Here is a 24,138-nt window from a genome sequence, read left to right as displayed (position 1 = left end):
TGAGAGTGAAAGGGCTGCTCCGCTGTCAGCTTGAAAGTAACAGAAAGCAAGCAAGACTTCAGGGGATGTTTTCAAGACTGAATTTAGTCTGCTTATAGTACAAGCTCATGACAGATGAGCAGAGTCAAGGGTGGATGAAATGAAGAGGATGGAGCAGAAGAATTGAAGAAAGAAGCCCCTATAGGAAAAGTAACGCTGTTTTTCCGCAGACTTAAATGCAGGGGTTTTTCACGGACTTTGAGCTGAGAGCTTGCATGGCATTCAATTGACAGTGCAGTGGTTTCCCTGGAAGGTATGGCTATATAAAACTAATACACAAAGACAGACAGAAACATATAGACATATTCACAAAGACAGATAAGATAAGTTTGTATTTATGTTGGAAGACTGCAAAGATGAATAAGAATCTCAGCCTGAATTGCCCTGATGTGTCTGAAGGTAACATTTGGCACACTAATTACCTGTTATGCTCTCCCCAGAGAAAAGAGCTAGACAATTACTTAGGAGTCTGTTGTGAAAGATAAGAGATGGCTCCAAAGAGAATAGAAAAAAATCACAATCTGTTGTAGATACTGTGATATGAAAGCAAAAGAATACTAAAAGCCAGATTTTTATGCCAGTTCACATGTTGTCTAGTACTTTATTTCATATGTACTAGACACTAACCTTGCTAGGCCAAGTGATGAGGAAAAAAATGGTTCTCGCTGTGAGTTATGACTGTCAGAATCCAAGAGTCCTAAGTGAAAGTGAGATTTTTTTTTTTCCCCCCTTCTGAAATTTGCTAAGTGCTGACAGCAAAATAACGAAGAAATCGCAATCACATTTTATGCTCACAGATGGATCCCAGTTGGAAATTCTCGCATGCCAAGAGTATCTGACCACTTAAATGCCATCTGAACATTGCTTTGCTGGATACATGTGCAAGTGTAGATCACAGTGGGAGCTCTGCTAATATTTAAGAAGATGGATTTCAAAGGTTGGATAAGAGACACAAGAAGTAGTGGCTCTTTGAGAACCTGTGTGGTAGATGGGTTACAGCCCTTTTGTCCTGCTTCCACAATGGCTTTATTATGGACCAGTCACTACTACTTTCATTTTTTCTTTCTTGTCTCATCTCTGATGTGTATTTAGCTTTTAAACCTTTTGGGTCAATTCTTCTTTCTTGATACCTTTTTAATCAGAATTTACTACTGGGGAGCTCTAGCCTTCTTGCATACTGGAGCCCAGTGCATTACTGTAATAGCAAAGATACCATGTCAAACCAAGCGTCACACATTTTTACTGGTGGGGACTGGATGCCAGTTTGAGAACTTTGCTTATAAGACAGAGAGGTGTCAGTTGCTTGTGACCCTAAGTACTTTCTCATGCTTTTACCCAGTAGAAAGTGTTCTTCCAGGCCTGTCTCTGAGCTCTGTATCTCTATATGTGGATAGTGTCTGTCACCCGAGCCCTGGCAAGTGCTCTAGTCAAGTAAAAGGAATGAGCAAGATTGATTGAAATGTCTCTTTGCTACTCTCAAACCTGATGCTGAATTCTAGTCACAGCTGTGGTTAATGCTTCTATAAACAAGAAAGAAAAAATAGGGACACATTGTTATTGATTGCGTGCCTCCAATTCTAGATAACTAATTGTATTTGAAATTATATGGATAATGAGAAGTTGAAGAAATCACCAGCATGTCTAGGTGTTTGTGGGAAGTCTCACAGGAGATTTAGAACATCTGGACTTAGGGTCGTGCTTAAAGCTAGACAACATTTAGTCATTAGTTTTGACAGATTTACTTTAATGCCACACAGTCTTGAAGAATATAGCATGGCAGCTGGGCCAGATTCTTACTCTCTGGATGATGCAGCGTTGCTTGTATAATGGTGATGCAGTGATTTACATTTGGGAATTTAACCTGAACCAGCTAAGAATTCCTAACTCGTTACCTCCAACCCTACTTGTTCCTGCTGCTTCTCAACAAAGCTACAGATTAGATGACTCATTGAGTGTTTCCATAATTCATAATGTTACAACAGGTCCCTCAAGCAAAGTGACCTAAATACTATGTTGTGTGCTGTCTGTTGGGGTAATAAATAGCCAATAATATAAATAATATGTAAATAATGCAAATAATGAATATGTATTCATGCAGCTCATTTACTATCTGTGCTAGACATCATTGTTATAGCAGCAGAAAACTGAAGAGGAGAGCAAAACATTCTTCCTTTTAAATCCACTGGATTGAATGTGAAAATAATTACAAGATAAAGATTATTATCTGTCACATGTGAGGAGTATGTGCTTGCTGGGTAGAATCTAGATTGATTCCTTAAATCCATTCTCAATCTTAAGCCTTAGTAACCTAAGCCAACTAAATTAACCATTAAAATGCAATGAAATGCTGCAGCTCTTGGTTTTAAAAAAAAAAAAGTCGTCATTTACAGTACAAACACTTCTCAGGTTTGGATGGCTGATACAAAACTCTGAATCCTACAGTGACTATATTTGTCTTCTGTGCAGGGTGCTGTATAGGTCTTCTTTAGGTAGTGTATTGCAAGTATTTATTTTGTGATAATTTCTTTGGCTATTGGCATTCTGAGTAAACATTTTCATTAGCAGTTGGGGAAGGGTGACTCTTGTTGCCTAAGAGAGAAATAGATATCCCTTCCAGTGGGCAAAACAGTCTGCCCATTCCAATACTGTGATTGTCTCTCCATCCTATTGCTTCCCATACAATTGGTTTGATAATCTACAGCAAGTAGCAAGCTGGTATGGTGGTCACCCTCTCTGCAGCTCCTAGGGGGGGAAAGGAAAGGAGGAGGATGAAAAGATGGGCCAGAGGGGAAACACTGTACATGGCTTATGGATGGTGCTCTCTGAATCAGTCTTTGCTGGTAGAGTTTGGAGTAACCTAAAGGTCAGTCCAGCTTCAGCTGGGGAGAAGGCTAGGGCTGAGGGGGTGTCCCTCATTATCCTTTTTGTTTCTACTGCAAATGGATGAGAGGCCAGGAGTCCAGAACTAGAAATATGGCTGTTATATTTTTCCATTTACACTTTCAAAGTACAACTTAAATTTGAAACAGAATGTGCTCCATATGTTGCTATACCACTGTTTATCTTTGTTCTGTAGGTGACGGAGAGAGAGTTGAAATCTGGAGGGGCAAATACAGCAGTGACAGAAAAGAACAAAAAAGAGTACATTGAGAGAATGGTTAAGTGGCGAGTGGAACGAGGAGTGGTTCAGCAAACAGAGGCCCTGGTCCGTGGCTTCTACGAAGTGAGTAACGAAATGATGCTCCCAACAGCCTTCCATTCCTCATCTGAATTAGATGACCCTGTGGTTAAACAATGTTTCATCAGTACCCTAGGAAATAGCTAAGCAGACACAGATGGCAGGGAATTGGAGTGCCTGGATCTGTGGAGACAGAGACCTTGAATGTGGCATGTTTAGCATTAAGGGAGAAAGGAAAGAAATGCGTATTCTGAATATGATAAAGCATAACGATCAAGAGTTAAGAAAGCTACTGCTTTCCATTCACATAGTAAGAGAGGTAGGTGTTGGAAATTTTGTTTTACCCTGCCGTGACACAAAAAGAAGATTGTGAAGAACTGTACACTTCAGTGTGGAGCTGGTGTGACACACTGTATCTTCAGGGACTCATTCCAGTAAAGGTGGTCCTAGGATGCAGTCAACTATTGTCTTACTGGTATTCACGGATGCTGCTCCATTGTTGTCCCTGGATTTTGCTAATTTATCTTTGCTGAAGACCTGGATCTGAGAACACCCTTCTGGCAGAGCTGCTACAAGGACTGCCAAAGACTGTGGCTTTGCTGATCAACTCATGTAGTCACCTATTCTTGCCCCCCCCCGCCAATCATATTCAAATATGTGTCTTGCCCTGACAGCTGTATAATATAAGTAGAAGTTGAGGGCTATCTCACAGAGGGAGATAAACTGAAATACTGGCAACCCTGGAAAAGGAAACAGCAGATAGTGGACACACAGAATAGTACTGGTAACTGATGGCTCCAGGCAGCTGTGCACTGACATTTACTGGGGGTGGAAGCCAGTGAGGGTGACTTTGTAGCTGAATAGACTTGGTCAGCCCTTTTCTGTAGAAAGGGGTTTGGCTAAGTGATTCCGTAAAGTGTGCATATGGTTCACTAGCTTTTTTTCCCTGTGAATACTGCAGGCTGTTAAAGCTTTTGGTTTCACATAATGAAGAAAGTGAACCTCAGGTGCATCTTCAGTGGATGAAGACCTGAGGGCATTCCTACACAATTGTAATCAAATTCCAATGCAAAACAAATATAAAATAAATTGTCTATATTACAAATCCTGTCTCTGACTATCAAAATCGCTTGTCAAAATGAATGTAATGATGATCATTCTGCACAGATTACATCCTGTCATTTGTATTGTTTCATTCTGGTCAAATCTCATGTGTCATCGTTGTTTGCAGCTCAAAACATCAGCAGACTGCCTGAAGAAGAGCACAGATTTATTAGCAGAGGAGTGGAAGTTAGCTGTCAGCATGCAGGCTTCATCAGAATAAAGAGCTGGCCATCAGAGCCATAGGTTTATGAGACATTGCATCTGCTTTATTTCCAGGCTGAAACTATGCTTACAAGTGTTTTTTGTTCCAGGTTGTAGACTCCAGGCTTGTCTCTGTTTTTGATGCCAGAGAACTGGAGCTGGTTATAGCTGGCACTGCAGAAATAGATCTCAATGACTGGCGTAACAACACAGAATATCGTGGAGGTAAACTGCCTGCTGATGCTTACTAATATCTTGACTGTTTTCAGTCTAAAAAATGGAAGAGTTCGTCCATCTTTTCCTCCTGTCTTTCCTGATGGAAATGCTCTATTTTGTTCGGGAAGTTTTTGTGAAGAATAACTCATGAAATAAAATAAGTAAGATCTCAGGTTTGGATCAACAGATGTAAAAATATTGAAATTGCTTCTCCTGCTTCTATCTGGATTTTACCCAGTCAGTTCCTACGGACTTAACAGGAGTTTTGACTATTAAGGACTGAAAAGGATTTGCAGTATTAGATCTAAAAGTTACTTACTCAGATAACTGTGAATAAACTCCTGGTCTCACTGAGAGTAATATCACAAGTCCTCTTGGCTTCAGCAGGGAGCTGAATTAAAGAGCTGAATTTCATGGTTCCCAATTACACTTCAGCAAAATACAGGTCTTGCTTAACCATCCCCTCAGCCTAAACTATGTCAAGCTGTATTTTTTCCCTTCTCCTCTAATGCTTCGCCTGGTTTTTCTTTAGACACTGAATGTGATTTACCCAGGCTGTCTTGGATGATGGATAAATGTGAAATCCACCAGTTTTGCACTACAAAAGGAAAGTGCCTGAGGTTCACAGATCCTCCCCTGAAATAGAAGGTTTAAGTCTTCACTGCTCACTGCCCAGCCTTTGTGTTACCTTGAAATACCACAAGCACAGCTGGTCCCTCAAGTTATTCTCCTCCTCCTTTTTTTCTGTTTAGTTATTGAAACAGATTGAGCCTGGGTTTATGCTGGCTTTCACTAGCACAAATAAAGACACAGAGCCCCTCAGGTGGGAAGTTTGCCAGGGAAGGGCTTGTGGCAGTAAACTCCTTGTCATATGTTGAACACTATTGCAATCCAAAAGAGAATTTATTTGGGAACCAGAAATTGTTATCAGGACTCGCACTGTGTGGCATATCGTAGTTGGTCTTTTATATCTTGTGCAGGTAACCCCAGTTCTTGCCAAGGGATTTGCGAGAGGCCAATGTACCTGAAATATATATATATTTGAGTTTCAGGGTTTTAAATGAATTAGTAATATTACAGTATCCACACCCAGGACAAGATGGGGACTAGGTTCTACTGCTCTTCAAGAACAAGATAGATTGTTAGGTCAGGATCTTTTCAGTAGGAGATCTACTGCCCCATGCAAGTGGGAACATATTTTGATGTTACACTTCCCACTTAGACAGGGTGATTTTAATTTCTCTCTCTTGCTTCTTGGTTTAGGTTACCATGATGGACACATAGTAATACGGTGGTTCTGGGCAGCAGTGGAGAGATTTAACAATGAACAGCGACTCCGGTTGTTGCAATTCGTCACTGGAACATCAAGCGTGCCATACGAGGGCTTCGCAGCTCTCCGAGGGAGCAATGGATTACGGCGCTTCTGCATAGAGAAATGGGGGAAAATAACCTCCCTCCCAAGGTATGTCCCAACTAGGATACAAAAACAGAAGTGCTGTGAGAAAGGTGAGCCTAGTACTTTTTTGTATCTCTCTGCCAGTGAAAGGTAATGAATACAATAAGGACATCTTAAAACAGCAGAGAAACAATTATTAGTTTGTTCTGTAATTGCATTCGGAGAAAAGTGTTTTCTTTTGCTGCCTTTTTGATTTGCAGGCTCAATTTAAGCTACTTTGAAGATTTCCATAGGTCCAAACTTAGTTCTCTTATTTTGATTTTGGAACAGATCCAGACCAGCAGGAGCCTGTCAGCTTGTTCTGTTCCCTTTACTTCCAAAATACTAGTAAAAATACTTGTGAACTTACAGAGCCATGAAAGCCAGAATCTGTCTCTGAGTTTTGGCTAGAGACCTGAGTGTAATCCCTTCATTTGCTCTGATGGTTCCACTTTTTCATCATGAGGAAGCTTAGTGAAGGGACTTCAGACCATGTGGTGATAATACCCCATTTGTTACATCTAGTTCAGTCAGCCAGCTAGGAGCTAATGAGCCATAATATCATACAGAGTCAACAGACTTCACAGTGCTTCCCAAAGGAGGAATCATCTTCCTTTTCAGGATGAAGGGACTGGGGCACAGAGGGGTGGTCTGACTTGCCTAAGGCCACCCAAGAGAGCCATGGCACAGCCAGTGATAGATTCAGCTTTGAGTTCTGCTCCAGCACTTTATCCATGACCAGCACTCATCCTTCCTCACTGAAGTGTGTCACCTTTTCTTGACTGTCCTTACAGTTGCCTGAGGCTCTGCCCCATTGAGAGTACAGAGCATTTTTCATGGGGCCACATCTCAGCATCTCTGAGATACTTTTGCTACGTGACCCTTTTACATAACATTTGCCCTCCAAAGGATGCTTTTTTCCTGCTTTTACCATTTGCTTTCAGCTGTAGTCCAAAGGAGGCTACTTTCATGGCACAGAGAGAAAAATCTCTTCTTGCAGACCTTGCAGATACATTCAGACAATCAATTAACAATAGGTCTGGTCCAGTTTTCTAGTTACTTGCCATCCACGTTGTTTACGCAGAAGCATACTCTAAGCCATGGTCTGGAGCAGACCTCCAGAGTCCTCTGGAGAAGGAAAGCCCAAATATGGTCACCCTCTTAGTCCAAGCCTGCTCAAGTCCATGCTTACGCAGTGGGGAGACACGGGAGCTGGACCAGGGCACTATATCGGCAGACATTTTGAGCTGACATCTTACATTGACTCCCTCTAAAGTCAGGAAAAGGGAAGTAAGTGTTTTTAAGGCACAATTCATCTCAGCTGAACTCAGGATTTTAAAATAGTTCAGTTGAATTGCACCTGGTACTTTCTGATTTATGTCTGTCAACCATAAAGACTCCACAGAGACTATATGGAGAACTAGAGCCTCCATGAAAGCTAGATGTAGGCACTGAGATTTAAAAACAGATGAAAACATATAAGGTCAGTGAGATGACTCATGCCCTCTGAGCATCAGCCAGCAATGTGGAAAGAAAGCCTGAGAGCTACAGTTTGCTATGCATAGGCCTGACCCTCTTTTTGCCGCACAGATGTATATATAGTCTGGTTCTATGTAAGGGTTTCAGAGTTGACATGGGGCATTCCTGCCTGTGGACAGGCAGCAAATGGAAGTCACAGACTGGTGCAGCATTTCTACAGAGCTCTCTTTGCACTCCATCTGGGATGGAAAGGGGTGAGAGGGAGGGTGGACCTTGGTGGGAGCACAGAAAATGCCTTGGGCTGACCCATGGAGCTCTGAAAAGGTAATTGGCCTCTTTCTGCTCTGCTTAACTTTCTTTGTGAACCTAGGCATTACTTATGACCTAGATTCAGTTAGCCCCGAGATACTCACATTAACGACTAATGTTTGTCTGCTGATCACCGAACTTGTTGCTCTCCCTGAAAAGGCCTCTTTTCCAGGTGAGAGTTGTTAGCACCTTTTAGAAGTCTTAGAGCTCTGCATTCATTTTAGCCAAGGGAAAGAGAAACAACACTTGCTTATGGGGAATAAACACAGCTTGATCACCGTGAATTATTACGTGCATTTTTATAAAATTATGGGGTGCTGCCAAGTATACACAGTGTTAAGAAATACTTAAAACACACAGGCTAAACCTGGAGGCTGCCTAAATCCTTAGTTAAGCAACTAAATAAATGTTATTTTAAACTATTTTTAAATGCCTGATTATGGATTGCTCGTGTTTATTTAGATTTACTTATGTATTTACTTAGACTTAGAGGCTAAAAAAAAAGTCCTATGTCATATCCTGTAGGCCTTTTGGCCCCTGTGATATAATAGGAGTGTAACTAACTTTAGCTGTTTAAAATAAACCACAACAAATTCCCTTGTCCTTCTGACAATTCCTACAATTTCACAGTGAGAGTTACCCTTGCTCTGCATTTTCAAAGTCCTAGGGGAAGAAACCCTCCAGCTTTCTCATGTCTTAGCAATCATCAGATTTAGTTGTTTACGTGCTTAGGTGTGGATTGCACCTCTTAATTACTGGCCTCAGTTCTTAGGCCCTGACCCAATAAATGTGGTGCTGTGAGAGGTGTTGCGGAAGCTTGCACAAAGCTGATGCATTTGGCTTTCCTGACATCCAGGTAGATGGTCAGTCACTGGGGATAGGTTAGTCTGGCCTTTGGGTTTTCAGCTCCTGTACAAAATATCAAGATGACTTTTAGTTCTATCAGGAGAGTCCAGGACTCTGTGGACTCTGTATTCTCTCACTCCTGCTCCAGATGGCTGAAGTAGTTAGGCAACTCTCACTTACATCTGGTTCTTACTCCTTGGCAGTGGAGCATGCAACTGCCATTTGCTTACAGTGAGCAAAGATGTGATAATACCTAAACCAGCCATGCTTTTGCAACTGCAACATGGCACTCCCAGAAAAGAGGCATGGTGTAAATTTCCAAAATGCAACACGTTTTGAAGAATAACCACTAATACATAATGCCTAGAGTGCTTTGTGAAAGCACTGAGGATAAGCAAGACTTTTTCAGGAAGGTCGAGAATCCCGTAACTTCATTCTAAATTTGTGCACTTGTTGATCAGTACCAGTTCCCCTACATGAACAGTGTAATGGTGTAATATGTTCATGTAAGACAAACAAGAGTTAGCTTACACCAGTGGTTTATTTCTGGAGTGTGCATGTGTACCAGACACATTATTCCTATCTTATATTCACTTTGAGTCCGCAGATGTTAGGAAGTCAAAGTACTATACAGCTGAGATATTGCAGTAATCCCAGATCTCTAGATGATGACCCTAAAGCAGGTTCCAAAGAGAGTGCCAGGTTTACAGATCTGTCAGTGTACATGTGCAGCATGGTTTCTTCCAAACCGATGTAGCTTGTTATATGAAATAACACTGAATAGGTAACAGGTTCAACCTCTTGTTCATCAAGGTTGAGTTTTACTCTCCCTACCTAATATGTAAAGCTTTCTCCCAAAATAAAGGAGTTACATATTTTACTTCTTTTAAAAGGTTACCTGAGTAGGGATGGATGGAGAATTCTTCCAGCTATAGCCTTTTCTGAAGCGGGAAGCCTCTCTTCACCTTTCCTGGGTCATGCAGATACTTAACATGGAGCCAGTTTTAGCAGCAGTTTTGCAATAATTTATTCTTTGTTCCCCAGCAAACATTAACAAACAAACACTGGCTTTCTAGCTGGAGTAACATAACTTCATCTGATATTGTAGGAGTTGAACTCCTGGCCCATAACAAGCCCATGCAAAGAACTAGCAGGTTTTTCTACTATAGCTATAGGAGACAATAGTTCCCTCTTCTTAAAACCTCAGCCTGCAAAAGTGTTCAGTGCTTACAAATGCCACTGCCCCGTCTTCTGGTTGTGCTCCTCACTTGGCCAAAACTCCTGTCAGCTCCAAGGTTATTTCTGTTTGAGTATCAATTAAGTAAGGACCTCAGCATGTATCCCATTGATTCAAATAATCACATTTGATGCAATGAGGTCACTTTTCCCATCAGTGCTGAGCTGCAACTACCCTTTGATCGAAAGAGATTTTCATTCAGCAGAGTAATGTTAGTGATTACCACCATTCTGTCTGTGGTTTATGTATGATAAATATTACCAGTGCTAGTAAATATCTGATCTTTTGTAAGAGAATTCTGTCCCTCTCTATTAGATGATCAAGTATTTAATCACTCCAGAATCCCATATAGCAATCTAGAAAAGATTGTGTATGACTACAAAGAACTTTGTTCTCATCATTTCCTTCTTTCCCAGTGGACTGAGTGTGTGTGCTTTGTTGTCTTTTATCATTCCTTATCTCACATCCCTCTTCTCTTTCCTCTTTTCTCACATACAACAGAAACACCATCTACAAATCTACATTTCTCTATGAAGCAGTGGTTCCCAGACAGCATATAAGTGTTCCTTGTTACAGACAAAAGGAACAAAAGTTGTTTCCTGTGGGTCCTGAGGTTGATCAAAGAGGGGTTTGTGGGTTCATCTACAGAAAACAAAGTGAAAAGGAGAAATGCTCAGTTTCTGCCTGACAGGCACGGTTATGTTAGAATGCAAGTCTTATTTTAGTTGATAGGTTCAAGGTATAAGTAAAGTAGAAGAGGGTTCTGTGCACACTTACTGCCTTTGGACTCTCATCGTTATGGGGATTAAAGGAAGTGACAAAGAAAAGAAGAATGTAAAAATCTTAAAAGCTTATACTCATAATTTTTAGAGATAATTCTTAAAAGAAAAGAAATAGCACAGCACCATGAACATAGAGCAGGATTAAAGGTTCAGACCCACCAAAATTACTTTGAGCAACAAAGACAGACTGCCAGGAAGAATGAAATTTGAAGTGGTCCATTTACTGCTTTACTTACTGGAGGATGAGGGCACATGAGGGTCAGAGTTGGTTTACATGACTTTATCTTGCATTTTCTTCTAGGGAAGCCAGAATCCTTTCCATAAAAGCTCTTACCAGTCTAATTCTTATTCCAGACCTCTCACTCCCTGAACACCCTCTCAAATGTCAGCAGGCTTATGTGGTAGGAGGCTTAATCAAGGGAAGAAAGACTTTTCTCATTGCAATGACTGTTTCTTGCACTGCTGATGTAATGTTTTCACCCCAATATGTGCAGCAAGCCCAGTACTACAAAATAGCAAGTGTCCCCTGAATTATGCTTACTGTAGTCACTCTCACTGGGTTCAGTAGTAGGACATCAATACCATTCAGGAGGAACTTACCCCTTTGGAGGACAAGGCAAAGAGTTAGGCAACGGTGGGTGTTACGGAAAATATCCTTGCCTCTTAAGTGCCCTGAGTACTGCAGTATCACACAGCAATATGATATAACAGACTAGAGGCCGAGCAATTTGTCTTTAGTCTGTTTTGGAAAATAAAGGTTTCAGCTTTCAGTTGCAAGAGGCAAAGGTGCTATGCACAGCAATACTGAGGAAAGAGGGAACACTGAATGAGGTGTCCTAATCAACTCTCTCTCTTATTTCAGGTGAGGCAGAACATGTTCAGTTGCACAAGTAGACACCACATCTGACTTTTGCAGCAAAGAACTGATTAGACCCATTGCTGAATGTATACCAGACACATAATTATTTTGTTGTAACACTGAGGGGGCTTCACTGGCATCATTGGAGTTGCAGTAGATCCACATTAGTTTCACAGACCAGAATTTGAACTCAGGTTTTGCCCTTAGGAATATATTGTGTTTTACACCTTAAGTAGGTAGAAGTGTAAACCTAACCAGCGTAGGACTCCTGAAAATTAGTTTTCATTTTTTATTAGATAGTGGTTTTTGGAGTGAAAGGATTTTTTTCTATAAAGTTGTTGAACTGGAGAACATGAGAGTGTTTCAATATTTCCAGGCACGTTAACTTTCCCTTCCTTTCTTTGTAATAGTCTCTCCCCACAATAAATTCTTCAAGACCTTCTACAGCAGAGGCCACTTCTGTAGGCCTCATAACAGGAAAAGGAATGGATCTTTTTCCTGAGTTTGACTAAGTCAAGAATGACTAAAAGTCAACAGCATTGCAAGGTTTTTTCGTAACCAGTTTGAAATGAGATGGATGATGATCAATCAAGATGAATGTCTGCAAGAAAGTAAGCACCAGAGTCAGTGGCTGTGGATATGTCCGCACCACACAATAGAATGCATGAGATGCTATATACAGTTAAATGTGCCACAGTTAAGTACCATACAGAGATATTCTATTACTTCAGGTTCAGCAAAGTTACATTAGCAGAATCCACACCTGAGCCACCGTGACTATGCTGTTTCCAATTCTGGAGCCAGGCAGCTGAGCTCCTCAAGACTGGCTGTCTCTGAATGGTGCTCTCTTGCCCATGATAAACATGGTCTGAATGGACTACAAGAATCCTTCAGTTAATTAACTGCCAGTGGTTGATACATATTGGCAATGGATTGTAGAAACAACTTACGCTGCCAGAGATTGCTGAGATAACAATAAACAGTGCAGGGCTACTCATGGATAATACACATGAGCTGCCATGTTTAATTTCAAGAGATGTCTTGAAAAATGGCTTTATTAATGTTCCTTTTTCACTAACTCACATGTGTTCCCAGCTCATTTCCGCAAATTTTGTGTTTATTGTACACTCTCTCTAAGAGTGACTGGCTAACAAATCTTCATTCAGAAGGGGGAAAAGGATGATAAAAGCTCTCCTAATTGAAATTGTGCAATGCAGTGAAGATTACGTGCCTCTGGCTATTTCAGTTGCCTGATTGCTTTTAATGATTCACCACTGGTGCTTGATAAAACTCTCGCTCTGAATCTGCAAGTCTCAGGCCAGCCCATCTACCAGTATCATGTTTTTCTCACTTTGTGGGTGGCCTAAGAGATGACTAGCACAGTTTCAAATAGTTTCTCCAAGATAGCTCTTCAGTTTCAGTTTTGAAGAAATAACATTGAATTAAAGTACGAGATAGAAAAGCTAAAACAACTTCATGCTTCTAAAAATATTAGGGGCCAGGAGCTTAGACATTGTTAGGCATTGAGGCTACATTTCCTTCTGTAGGGTTTTGTCAATTCACATTTATCGGAGGGAGCAAGAGGAAACAGAAGTATTTCTAGCATCATGTAAAACTCCAAACTGAAAAAAAAGAAACAATTTTAATGAAAATGTGCTCCCTCTGTTGAATGACCTCTACATTTTTTTCAGTCAGTTGAAATAGATGAACTGTTGGGGCAGGGACTCTTTCTTTGCTCTTCATTTGTATAGCACCTCACATAGTGAAGTGCAGTCTGCATCTGGGTCTAGTTGCTACTACCAGAAAAGCTGCAACAAGGTAGGAGGCATGTGTGGAAATCGTTCCATGGCTTCTTTTGAAGGTGCTGCCAACTGGGGGTAAATACAATGATAGAACTGGGGGAAAAGAGGGTCATCAAGTTGGCAGCTTGCTCTGTACAAAATACTTTGCTTTTGCCTTGGCTACTACAAATAAGGCTACTACAAATAAATAACATTTAAAGGCCAGACTTACAGCAGATGGCAAACAGCTGACTTATGGGAACATTTTCAGCAACCTTCCTTCTTCAGTTAGCAGATCCCTGAACGGTCTTTCACCAGGCAACGCTACCTCACTATAAACACATGTGGGCCCATTCTGTCAGTGTAATTCATCACATTATGCTCGTCCACTGGTGCAAAACTCACTACCTGCTCGTGTTGGATGTACCGCTGAGTTGCATTTTTTTGGAAAAACTCAAAGCAACCAAAATTATAGTAGTGGAGTTTTCTCTCTATTGGGGCCTAGATCCCAGCTCCTCAGTGACCTCCAGTGTTCTTCTCCATGAAGAGCCCTTCAACATTGAATGCAGAGAACGATGTTATGTTGATACTTCGCTTGTGTCTTCTATTTGAAATATTCGTGTGTATGTGCATGTATGTACATTTCTGTACCTCAGATTTTGGTGGAATTTGAGAGGTTTACTTTAATAGAATTTCTTTTTATCTCTCTTGAGTGAACTTGAACATCTTGAGTCTGTTTTCCCAATTCTTATTTTCTCAAGTTATTTAGATTAAACTTAACATGTAGCATATTTTCCTTTTGCAGGGCACACACATGTTTCAACCGTTTGGATCTTCCACCTTACCCCTCATACTCTATGCTGTATGAAAAGCTGCTGACAGCTGTTGAAGAAACTAGCACCTTTGGACTTGAATGAGGGGGTTCAGGCACTTCTGGTGTTTTTCTGGCTGATGATGTCACCTTTCCTGTCCACCATCATTTGATCTTGGTTTCCCATGTTTTTATTTTTGAAAACAAAACAAAAAAATCAAGACAAAAGCTGTGCATGAAGAACTGCCACCCTCTAAGATCTAACCTTCATGCTTTCATCCTCTGTTTCCAATGGACTGCTAGTCTGTATGCAATAGAAAAACAACTGTCTCAAGGTTTCTGTATATCTCTACATACCTCCATTAATAACAATGAAAATACAAATGCAAGTTACACTACACTTGACCAAATGTTAATAAATGTTTACTTCCACCTACGTTGATTAAAAAATAAAAAAAAACCTCATCAAGCATTCCAAGCTTTTATATGCCCACATCTTCTAAATCAATTCACAGCCCATCTTACTTCTTAACTGTTGAATTCAGTACTAGGAGCTGGTCAAATGTATCTTCATCCATCTTCGTTTTCCCTGTATGTATTGTCCATCTGAGAGACACCTATGAGCAAAACTGAAATTTTTATATACGAACTCATGATCCACATCAGTTGCATCAGCTGGAACTGGCCCAGATACATGGTGCAGATAAGACCTTCAAAAACTAAAAAACCAACCTGTAACGCAATGCAAAGCATAACAGCGATTGTTATGATTGTTACTTGCCAGTACTGGAGAGAACTTGCACTTCAGAGATACTGGGAGGGGCATCTCCATTGTAATGTTTACCACACAAGAAGCACAAGGTTGTGCACACTCAAGAAGGATCTTATGTAGCATAAAGGACAAGGCTCCCTTACCTTAGTATTGTATATGACAAGGAAAAGGGGAAATAAGAAGAATGTTCTACTCTTACGAATACCCTTGGGTTCTGTTTACCAGATCTTTGTTTTCTGATGTTTAAAATGCTCCTTTCCAAATGAGAAATCTAGACAATCCCATCCCCTGTGTCAGAAGCCATTTATTTTCTGTTAGGCTGGGCTAATCTATGGTTGCTGGGGGCGGTTTTCAGTTCTATCGTTTTTCTTTTCTTGTTCAGTGCAAATCTCCATAACCTCAAGAGTGGTTGTAGTCAGAAGGTTTTAGTGTAGGGTCTATTGAATGAGAAGCTGCAGTGATTGAGGGTGCTTGTCAGGGATGAAGGAGATTGTAACTCTCTTTGGGTTAAGAATTTGTTGTACTTCCTCTTGGAGTAAGCCCAAAGGCCCTCCAGTCATGTTAGGTACCACTAAACTAAAGATCTAGCTCTTGTTATTGCAGACGTAAACCTCTTCAGTTTGGTGTACTCTGCATTCTAACTCTGAAGCCAGGGAACGAAAGGAAAACAGCATTAGGCTTGTCTTCGAATGGATTTTGCTGAGGCTGTTACGATCGAACATACCGCTCTGATTGTTTCCTATTTATTAATCTTTGCTGCCCTTGTTTTCCAAGACTAATCTCAGATTGAAAGTGTTTGTCTTAACTGGGAAAAGGAAGTACGAAGTGTCTTTACTTCTGACACTAAATATGTTAAAGGATGCATGAAATATGAAGTGAGAGACTTGTGAAGGGTGAGTGAAGGTAAGTGAGAAGGTAACATCATAGTGTCTAGCAGCTCACATGAAATACCACACCCCCTTGGGGGCTTGTTACTGGTAGTTTTGTGTTAGCTATGCTTCAGAAAACTGGAAAGTCAGGAGATCGGTTCAATGTCTGACACGTCTAATTCCTGTAAGTTTTCTCTCCAGAGAAAAGAATTGGACCCTGCTTTCCCACATATTTTTATGATGGCTATACAGAAACTCGTCAGACTTGAAAAACTATGCATTCTGAGAGTTTTAGATCATTTTCCTGCTTTGATTCTTAGGTCAATAGGTATTTGAAAGGTGATGGACCCCAAACCATGTTTCTAAGCAGAAATAGTAGCTTTTGTTAATGATATATAAAAAACGTGGGATACTGAAATTGCCCCATTCATTCAATTTCTGCGACATTTCAGCCACTTTTATAGTAATTTACTGTATGACTTTTACTGAGAATCTATTTTCTAGTACGTGTTATTATTCTTATTGAGTACTCACAGTTCTGTACTGAGGCTGCAGCTACGGGCCAGCTTCATTGTACCAGACACCGAAAATGATGCTTCTCATTTCCACAAATGAGCTCTCAGTCATCTATTCCACATGACCAGCCCCACTGCACAGTAGAGATGGAAATCTTAACTTTTTTCTGAGAGCGTCCATCACATGCACATGAATTGCATCAGAGTGAGTCACACCAGGAGAGACTGAACAGTGAAATCTTCCAATGTATGTAATTTCTGCCTCTTCACCACTGGGCCCCAAAATCCAGTGATTGTCGTATGGTTCCTGTTTTATTCCTGGTGATGTTACAAAGTTACCCGCACTATGGCAAATGTTGGATGTCTTCTAACAATAGAAGAAAAGAGAAGTATCCAACTGGTTGGTCTATGTTTGGCCAAGGAAAATGGTGCATTGAGAGCTGTCTCATTAACATAATAAAAAAGTAAAAAAAAAAAGAAAAAATCCAATCTTTACAATACTGTATAAATTTTTTTAAGTATTTAAAAACTATATTTTATTAAGAAAAAGTGAAACTATTTTTTGTAGCATAATAAAAAATGTTTGTATTTCAGAGACAGCATCAAACCCCACTGATTGAAACAAGGAAGGCTTTCTCCTGAAATTCTTCTTCATGACATGTTCTGGCACTCGCCACACACTAAGCTGGATTAGGTGTTAGCATCTCCATGTTTGGCTGATGCCATCTCAAGCACCTTGTGTGTTCCTCCTCTGGGAAACATACAGCCTAGCCAGCTACTTCACGTCAAAATCCTTGGTCCAAGCTGTCTTTCAAGTGCACAGGCTAGTATTTTTAAAAGGTTGCTTTCTTAGGTGACTGTGATGACATCAAAGTAACAAGGTCGTGCAGATTTCCTTAAAAGTTTTTTTTTATCTAAAGCCAGGAATAGAGGAAGACAGTTGACTGTTTTCATAAAACAAAGAGAAAGAAGATGCCATACTCAGCTTTTCTTGCATTCTATCATTCCAGTCCTATCCCTCTTCCCAAATGCCCTACCCCAATAGGTTTTCAAACACTGACATCATCTCTGGGCTATCCAGATCGACGCTTCACAGTGCATTTCTCCATTCATTGCATCATACCATGGTCTGAATCCGGTCCCAGTCTGGAGCGAAGGGGAAGCCGTGCATCTAAGTGGCATCGTAATGTTAGAGTAAGCGAGGCAGTGAATGGTGCTAACAGGAGAGAGGGAAGAACCCATCTCCCTTGCCCTGTTATTTAACCTGCCCATTATGCAATTAATTGACTTTGTTGATCTAGTTATGCATATGCAAGGCATATACCCTTCCTTGTTCACCTTTTGATTCAAATGCTGTTACTCACTCATATAATCATCTGTGCTCTCCCCAGGTCCGCATTTTCATTTGTAAAACACTGACTGTTAATTACAGAATTTCTGGTTTCATTGTTTTCCCACAGGAAAGACTAGAAGATATTCCATAGGGAAGATTTACAGTGAAATAATCTGTTCAGCTCCTTCACCTAAGTTCCATTTAAATACGGTGGTGGCTAGAGTAAGATATGACATCAACATCAATAGATTTTAAAATCCAAGTGAAAAACAGAATAGCCAATCTGACAGCTGTTGTGAATTGCACTTTTCGATAGGAGCAATGAATATTGGTAATTTGTGTGTTTGGTTTCAGAGGGCCCATATCTTTCTCAAAGTGACTGTTATGATGGTATTAATGGTAGAGGGAGGGGAAGGAATATTTCTGTTGATGAAATCCTGTTGTCATAGTAGGATTCAGCTGAACACAGGAGAATGAAAATAGGTATTTTAAATCATCAGTAGGTCTTCCACCTTGAAGTGGTCTCACCGACTGTTCAACCACATAAACTATGCAGGATTTGATCCAGTACAAACAACTGTACCTTACTGTTAATTGCGTCAGGTCTAAACCTTACAATTGCTGTCACTTCAGTCTGCAGTACGTTACATGAGCATTCAGTTTCAATCATGTGGCTGTGCATGTTCAGAATTTGACTTTCATGTTCTAGGGAGATCTGTGGCTATCACAAGGCAAGGAATGGTCCAAACTACATCTAGCATCTAATGGAGAAATCATGAGTTTTGTACAGGTCTGACACAGAGGACTTTTTTCACCCAGTTTGCTCAAGTGCCCATGAACTTTTCAATGAACTGTAGCTAAGGTTTGAGTTTGTAGTCTAGTCCGAGAGACAGCCTGTGGGAAGGAGGGGTGTTTGTTGAGTTTGTGTTTTGTTGTTCTAGTTTCACTGTAAGAAATAGTTGACATACCTCTAGTTGAGAACAGTAGGAGACTGAATTTGGACACAAAAATCAAATAAGAATTAAGCTAAAATATACACGCACAGAGGACAAGTTAAACTCATCCTTCGCTATTAATCCTGTGACAGTCTATGGAATTCCAGAAGGATAAATTTGACTGGAGATTTGTTTAATTTCTGTTGAAATAATAATTATTTGCCCTGTCTCCATAGTGATATTAATAGGGCTTCCCAGTCAAGATTAAACACTTTCAGTCAAATGCAGACCAACAGATCTTTCTACAACAAATGCGGTGCTTTTTTCTTATTATTCTTGCTGTACCTCAGTGTTCGTTATTGAAAAAAAAAAAAAAGACTGCAATATACTAAGTCTGGGGTAGGTTTTCCAGTTATCACAAGGTCCAAAAGATTGGATTGTTACTTTCTCTGTAGTGAGTCATGTAGTTCCTTTGTTTTAGTAGAAAAACAGATGCCTGTAGATAGTAGATACTAGGTATAGTAGATATTGTACCATTAGCCAAATTCCCTGCAGCTTCCGATTTATCTAACAGAAATATCTGTTACGGTTTTTGTTAAAGATTACATTAAGTCAATGGCAGGAAAGGTCCTCATTATTGGACTGATTTTGCTTATATTGACAGAAAAATGTCACATGATACTCAGGCTGTGCTTTCTATTCAACCATATCACTATAGAGGAATGTCAATAAAATCACTTTGTTATGGCATTGTGTGGACTGTCTATTACAAAGAACTGATTTCATAGAAGATGTATTTTACTAGAGTGGGTGGAAACTGGCACTAGTGAAAGTCCACTGACTGAAGGAATTGCTCCTCCAGGATCTTATCCTTTCTGACCATTGCATTCAGGCCCTTCCACTGCTCTTGTTCAGTTTCTCAGGGTACATGTCTAAAACCTGAGGTTCTCCACATAAGTGTGCATAACCAAAGCCCCCATGCTCTCCTGGACTACCCTAAGACCAGCCCTGCCTTGAAAGTATGTGAGCTTATTCCTCGCTATAGAAAATGCCTAGGCAGAGAGAGAGACAAAAGAGATGTATATACTACTTAAGCATACCTCGCTTCTAGGTATAATTACTGCATTATAGGTATGAAATGCAAGTGCAAAGATGATTTCTTAATAGCATATGCTGGGTCTGCATTAAGTGATGACAGCAAATAAATGGCAAGATGCTCTGGCATTCTCAGTATGTCACACCCATTTCTCTGCTGCTCGTCACTGTAATATCTCAGGCATGTTTCATTAGCACATTCCAGGATAGATTAACACGCCTCAGATACACCGTCAGCAGACACCTTGCTGACCATACCTGTTTTCTTACATAAATGCCACCTCATGCGAGATGATGGTACAAAAGGAACTACATGAAAGCTTAAATATGAGGAACACTTTTAATAAGAAAAAATATAAACCCATGAAAGATGCTCTAACAGAAATGGTAAGTATATCTTGCACAAGAAAAATCAGTAGCAAATGTGGCTGTGACAACTCTTAAGAGACCTTCTGCAGTCAACACTGTGCTTCATCATCTGTGGAGGAGCCCAGGTCCACAAGCCCAAGGCCAGCGCTGGCTCTTCTACAGCAGGTACACTGGTGGTGGCAAGAGTGGCACCCACTCATGCATGTGCTCACAAACTCTGGGTCTCACAGCCCAGCCTTTATTCAAAACTTGCCTGTGTGATTGTGCATGTATGTGAAGAGGAAGTGGGGGGAGAGGGGATTTGTGATATTAAGTTACATTTCTCTGAATTTTTCACATATAAAGGAAGGAAAAATCAATATTTACTAAAAGGCAGTGAGATGAGCTGCTGATCATTAGGGTACATCAGAGGTGTTAGTTTAGTTAGTGATTCGTTTATGTGGCCAGAACTACATCTTTTACCAGAACCCATTCTATAAAATACGTTACTGAATTACTGTTAAAATACAGTGGCAGTCCACCTGAAGCCTCTGTACGTACATCAGCTGTCTTTCTTGGCATGCTGACAAAACTCCATAATCCTATAGGATATTACAAATCAATAACAATCCCTTACCACCCTGCGGTAGAAAAGTCATAGTTTTTTGCTACAATGGACAATAAATGAACTTGTGGCCTGACGTTCGTTCTTGTGTAAGAGGCCAAACTGGACAATAGCTGCCATTTCTGGAGAACAATGGAGAACAAAGCCACAAAGGATCTGCTGTGTCTCTTCTAATCGTAAATCCTCCTTGAGCTGCAAAGACACACTCTTTTATTATTTTTTAATTTAATTCTGGTAACCTTCAAAATCAATTTTGCCTGACAACAGCTTTCATGGATATATCAAATGAAGAGTGTGTGGGTTTGTTTGTTTAGTTCCTACCCTCGTGGAAGTAAGTTTTGAAGACAAAAAAAAAGTACATTATTCTGTCTGAAACACAAGCCCTTATTTATATTAGGCTTTGGTGTAAAGCACATTTATATTGTTTTAACTCTATTGTGAATGAAGCTCATCCCCACAGTGCTATGTTACAGCTCTCTGAGGTTGAACAGAAATCACTGGAGAACACAAAGACTGCAAGTAGTGATGTTTTTTCCTGAATTGCTGGCATGTAGGATTTCAAATAATATACCCCTATGGTATAAGAAGATAGTGGAGCTGCATGGGAAAGTTTTCTGTGTCAATGAAGAACAATAGTAATACTAAGGTCACTTGCCTTTCCTTCTGTGAAGAGTAATACACTTTAGGGACATACCTTCACCTTTTAAATTTTTCAGTATAAAAATAAAAGACTGTTTGGGGTTATTTTCTTTCCCGGTTACAAAATTAATCAGTTGTAAGAAAAAAATTGCTGTAAATACTCTGTGGTGTGACACTGAAAATCCATTCAGTCAGTCTGAAAATGGACCGCAGACAGCAGTTGAAGAACTATTGTTGGGTGGGATTTCCTAATGCTGGTTTTCCAGAATCAAAACAGCACACAAAAATAAATTGCACATGCTCCCATTTTTCTGTTTTCAGCACTTAATATGACTGAAGCCTGTAAACAAAGCAGTATAGGTACCTAACCAGCATGCCACATGGAGTCATCACATTTAGATAACAGCTTTTCAGGAATGCAGCTGGGGCAGCACTGGAATCTGCTTAGGAACGTTGTTACAAGCTGTGATTTGACTTCAGTACCTCTTAGGTATGTCTTAGTATTAAATCTGATCAGTGACTTTTTAAGAATGACTCAAATTAGTAATACAGATTACCATATAAGATTATGCTTACAATGCATGAGGATATATTTACTGACAGCTTTGGCATCTTTGGCAATTGAATATAAACTTCCCTGCTTTGGACATGTAAGTTAACAGCTTTAGTGATTCATGCATTGATTAATAGAACTGGGACCCCAGAGTTTAACCCCTATGGTATGTAAAGCACACAACATGGCTTTTGAACATCATAATTGTGCTTCAACTACGTATTTCACTCCTCCTAATGTACAAACCAAAACAGGTTATCTTTATGCTCTGGATACAGACATAAAATAAGTAGCAGTGCACTCTGGATTTTGTAAAATGCAGTCTACCTAATTTGTGAAAGATGAATTAGTCTTTGGGACTAACCACCTTGGCACTGCAGAGAAGTTGTGAAAGTGATCTGAGGAGCACCCAAAAGAATGCATGGGTACCCATATGATATGTTTTCCAACTTGTAAATTAATGTTGTTATATGTAAAACTCATATTCAAATGGAAATTTCTGCAAAATATGAACCTGTGAAAGTATTTGGAAAGGTTCCTCTTAGATTCTGCAAGCACAAGTTTACTCATCTGTCTTGGAAATCACAAAATCAAACACTATGAACAAAAAAGAGGCATACATATTATTGCCACATGAGCAGCAGTTTATATGAAATCTCTGACAAATATAAAAATAATTCAAAAAAGCTGGCACTAATGACGCATAGTGCTGCCACTTAGTGGAGCTGTGTTTTCTTTCCTTGAATGGGAAAAGTGAAGATTGTTGTAGCTAGGAAGAAACTTCAGTTTGTACAAAAGCATAGCATGGGACTGTTTTTCAGTGGTGCTGGGTACTTGGAGCTCTTCTGTAAGTGCCTTTACATGATGACAAGAAGCATTTGAGGAATACAGGAATGAAGCACCTCAGGTGAGGAATGTGTACTTTAATTTTTCTGATGCCTCATATATAAAACAATATCACATCAAGAAATAAGTAGCTCATCAATGCAAAAAAGATAGCTGCAAATGGAACTTAAGCAGCCTGCAGAAATTCCAGCCACAGAAGATCATGGGGTTTTATCATTATGGAAGCTGAGAAGATGAATTTAGCATCTGAAAAACAATCTTATGTGTGGTGAGCTATGGATTCCTAGATTTCATATTTCTGTTATAAATGGACCATGATGATGGTAATTATTTAGGGCAACTCTTCCATCATGCCTGAATACATCCATATTGGGAAGAGGAATGTCCTGTGAAGATCAAGCTGCAGTCAGACTGGTACAACTGAGCAAAGCTTATGTCCCTGTGCAACAAGTTTGATCCACCTTTTCAGGGCAGAGTTGAAATTGCTCTTTCACTCCAGTGCATACAGACATAAATTGTAAAGGACATTCTTTTAAACAGAGTACCTGTGGCAGTGTCTTCCACCTCACCTCCTGCTTCTGACCTTGCAGGCCAAACACAGCTCATGAGAATGAATTCCTAGGGTGCTACTGGCAGAACAAACAAACAAACAAACAAAACAAAACAAAAAAAAATTTGAAATATAAAACAGTTAATGTTATCTGTACAAGCAGAAATCAATGTTTATGCCATCTGAGTGCAATTGAGCATACAACAGCTAATAATATTTCAGTGATTGAAGCCAAATAGCCAAACAACAGAAAAAAAGCACCTATATTTTTTCAGTAGGTAACATATGAGAATAACCAGCCTAGATAGGTCTGTTAACTTATCTCTAAATAAATCAAGCATTGTTCATATCCGCATCTGTTTCTCCCTGCATGGATAGCACATACAAGCTTATGCTGCAGTATTTAAGACTAAGATCAGTACTGGTTTAATACACAGGGGAGTCATAAACCATGTTTATTCTTTCTACAGGGAAAATTTAAATTAATACAGCATACATCAGCTCCATAACATTTTGGTACAACAGAGCAAATCACAGTCTGTTAATACAGCTAGTGCATAGCAAAGTTGGAAAAAATTTTATTTCAGTCCGTTTTCAAGATAGTAAAGCACAATTTTTCTTTTTGTCATGGTATTTCTATTCTGTGGATAATTCTTTTTAAGAATGCAGTAAATCCACCTTCCTGCTATATTAAGACACTGAACTCCTGGTGTCCTTGGTGGTATTTTCTACCCTATGGAAGAAAAATAGATAAACTTACCTACTATATGGAGTAAAAGTT

At 39.9% G+C, this 24,138-nt stretch overlaps 1 protein-coding gene across 5 annotated transcripts in view; it reads left to right on the top strand.

Annotated features, from left to right (window-relative positions):
• Positions 1 to 19,441, top strand: part of HECW1 (HECT, C2 and WW domain containing E3 ubiquitin protein ligase 1) — a 280,062-nt gene extending 260,621 nt beyond the window's left edge. For all 5 annotated transcript variants that reach the window (XM_054817599.1, XM_054817594.1, XM_054817595.1 and 2 more), the window contains 4 exons: positions 3,116 to 3,262; positions 4,633 to 4,747; positions 6,002 to 6,200; positions 14,272 to 19,441. In XM_054817599.1, the coding sequence (XP_054673574.1) occupies positions 3,116 to 3,262; positions 4,633 to 4,747; positions 6,002 to 6,200; positions 14,272 to 14,383 (573 nt within the window). In that variant the 3' untranslated portion in view covers positions 14,384 to 19,441. The remainder of the gene's footprint in view (positions 1 to 3,115; positions 3,263 to 4,632; positions 4,748 to 6,001; positions 6,201 to 14,271) is intronic.
• The last annotated feature ends 4,697 nt before the right edge of the window (positions 19,442 to 24,138 follow it).

Source organism: Grus americana, chromosome 2 (genome assembly GCF_028858705.1).
Source record: "Grus americana isolate bGruAme1 chromosome 2, bGruAme1.mat, whole genome shotgun sequence".
In the NCBI taxonomy this organism is placed as follows: Eukaryota; Metazoa; Chordata; class Aves; order Gruiformes; family Gruidae; genus Grus; species Grus americana.
Note: the sequence above shows the minus strand (reverse complement) of the source record. Positions and strands in the feature narration are given on the sequence as shown.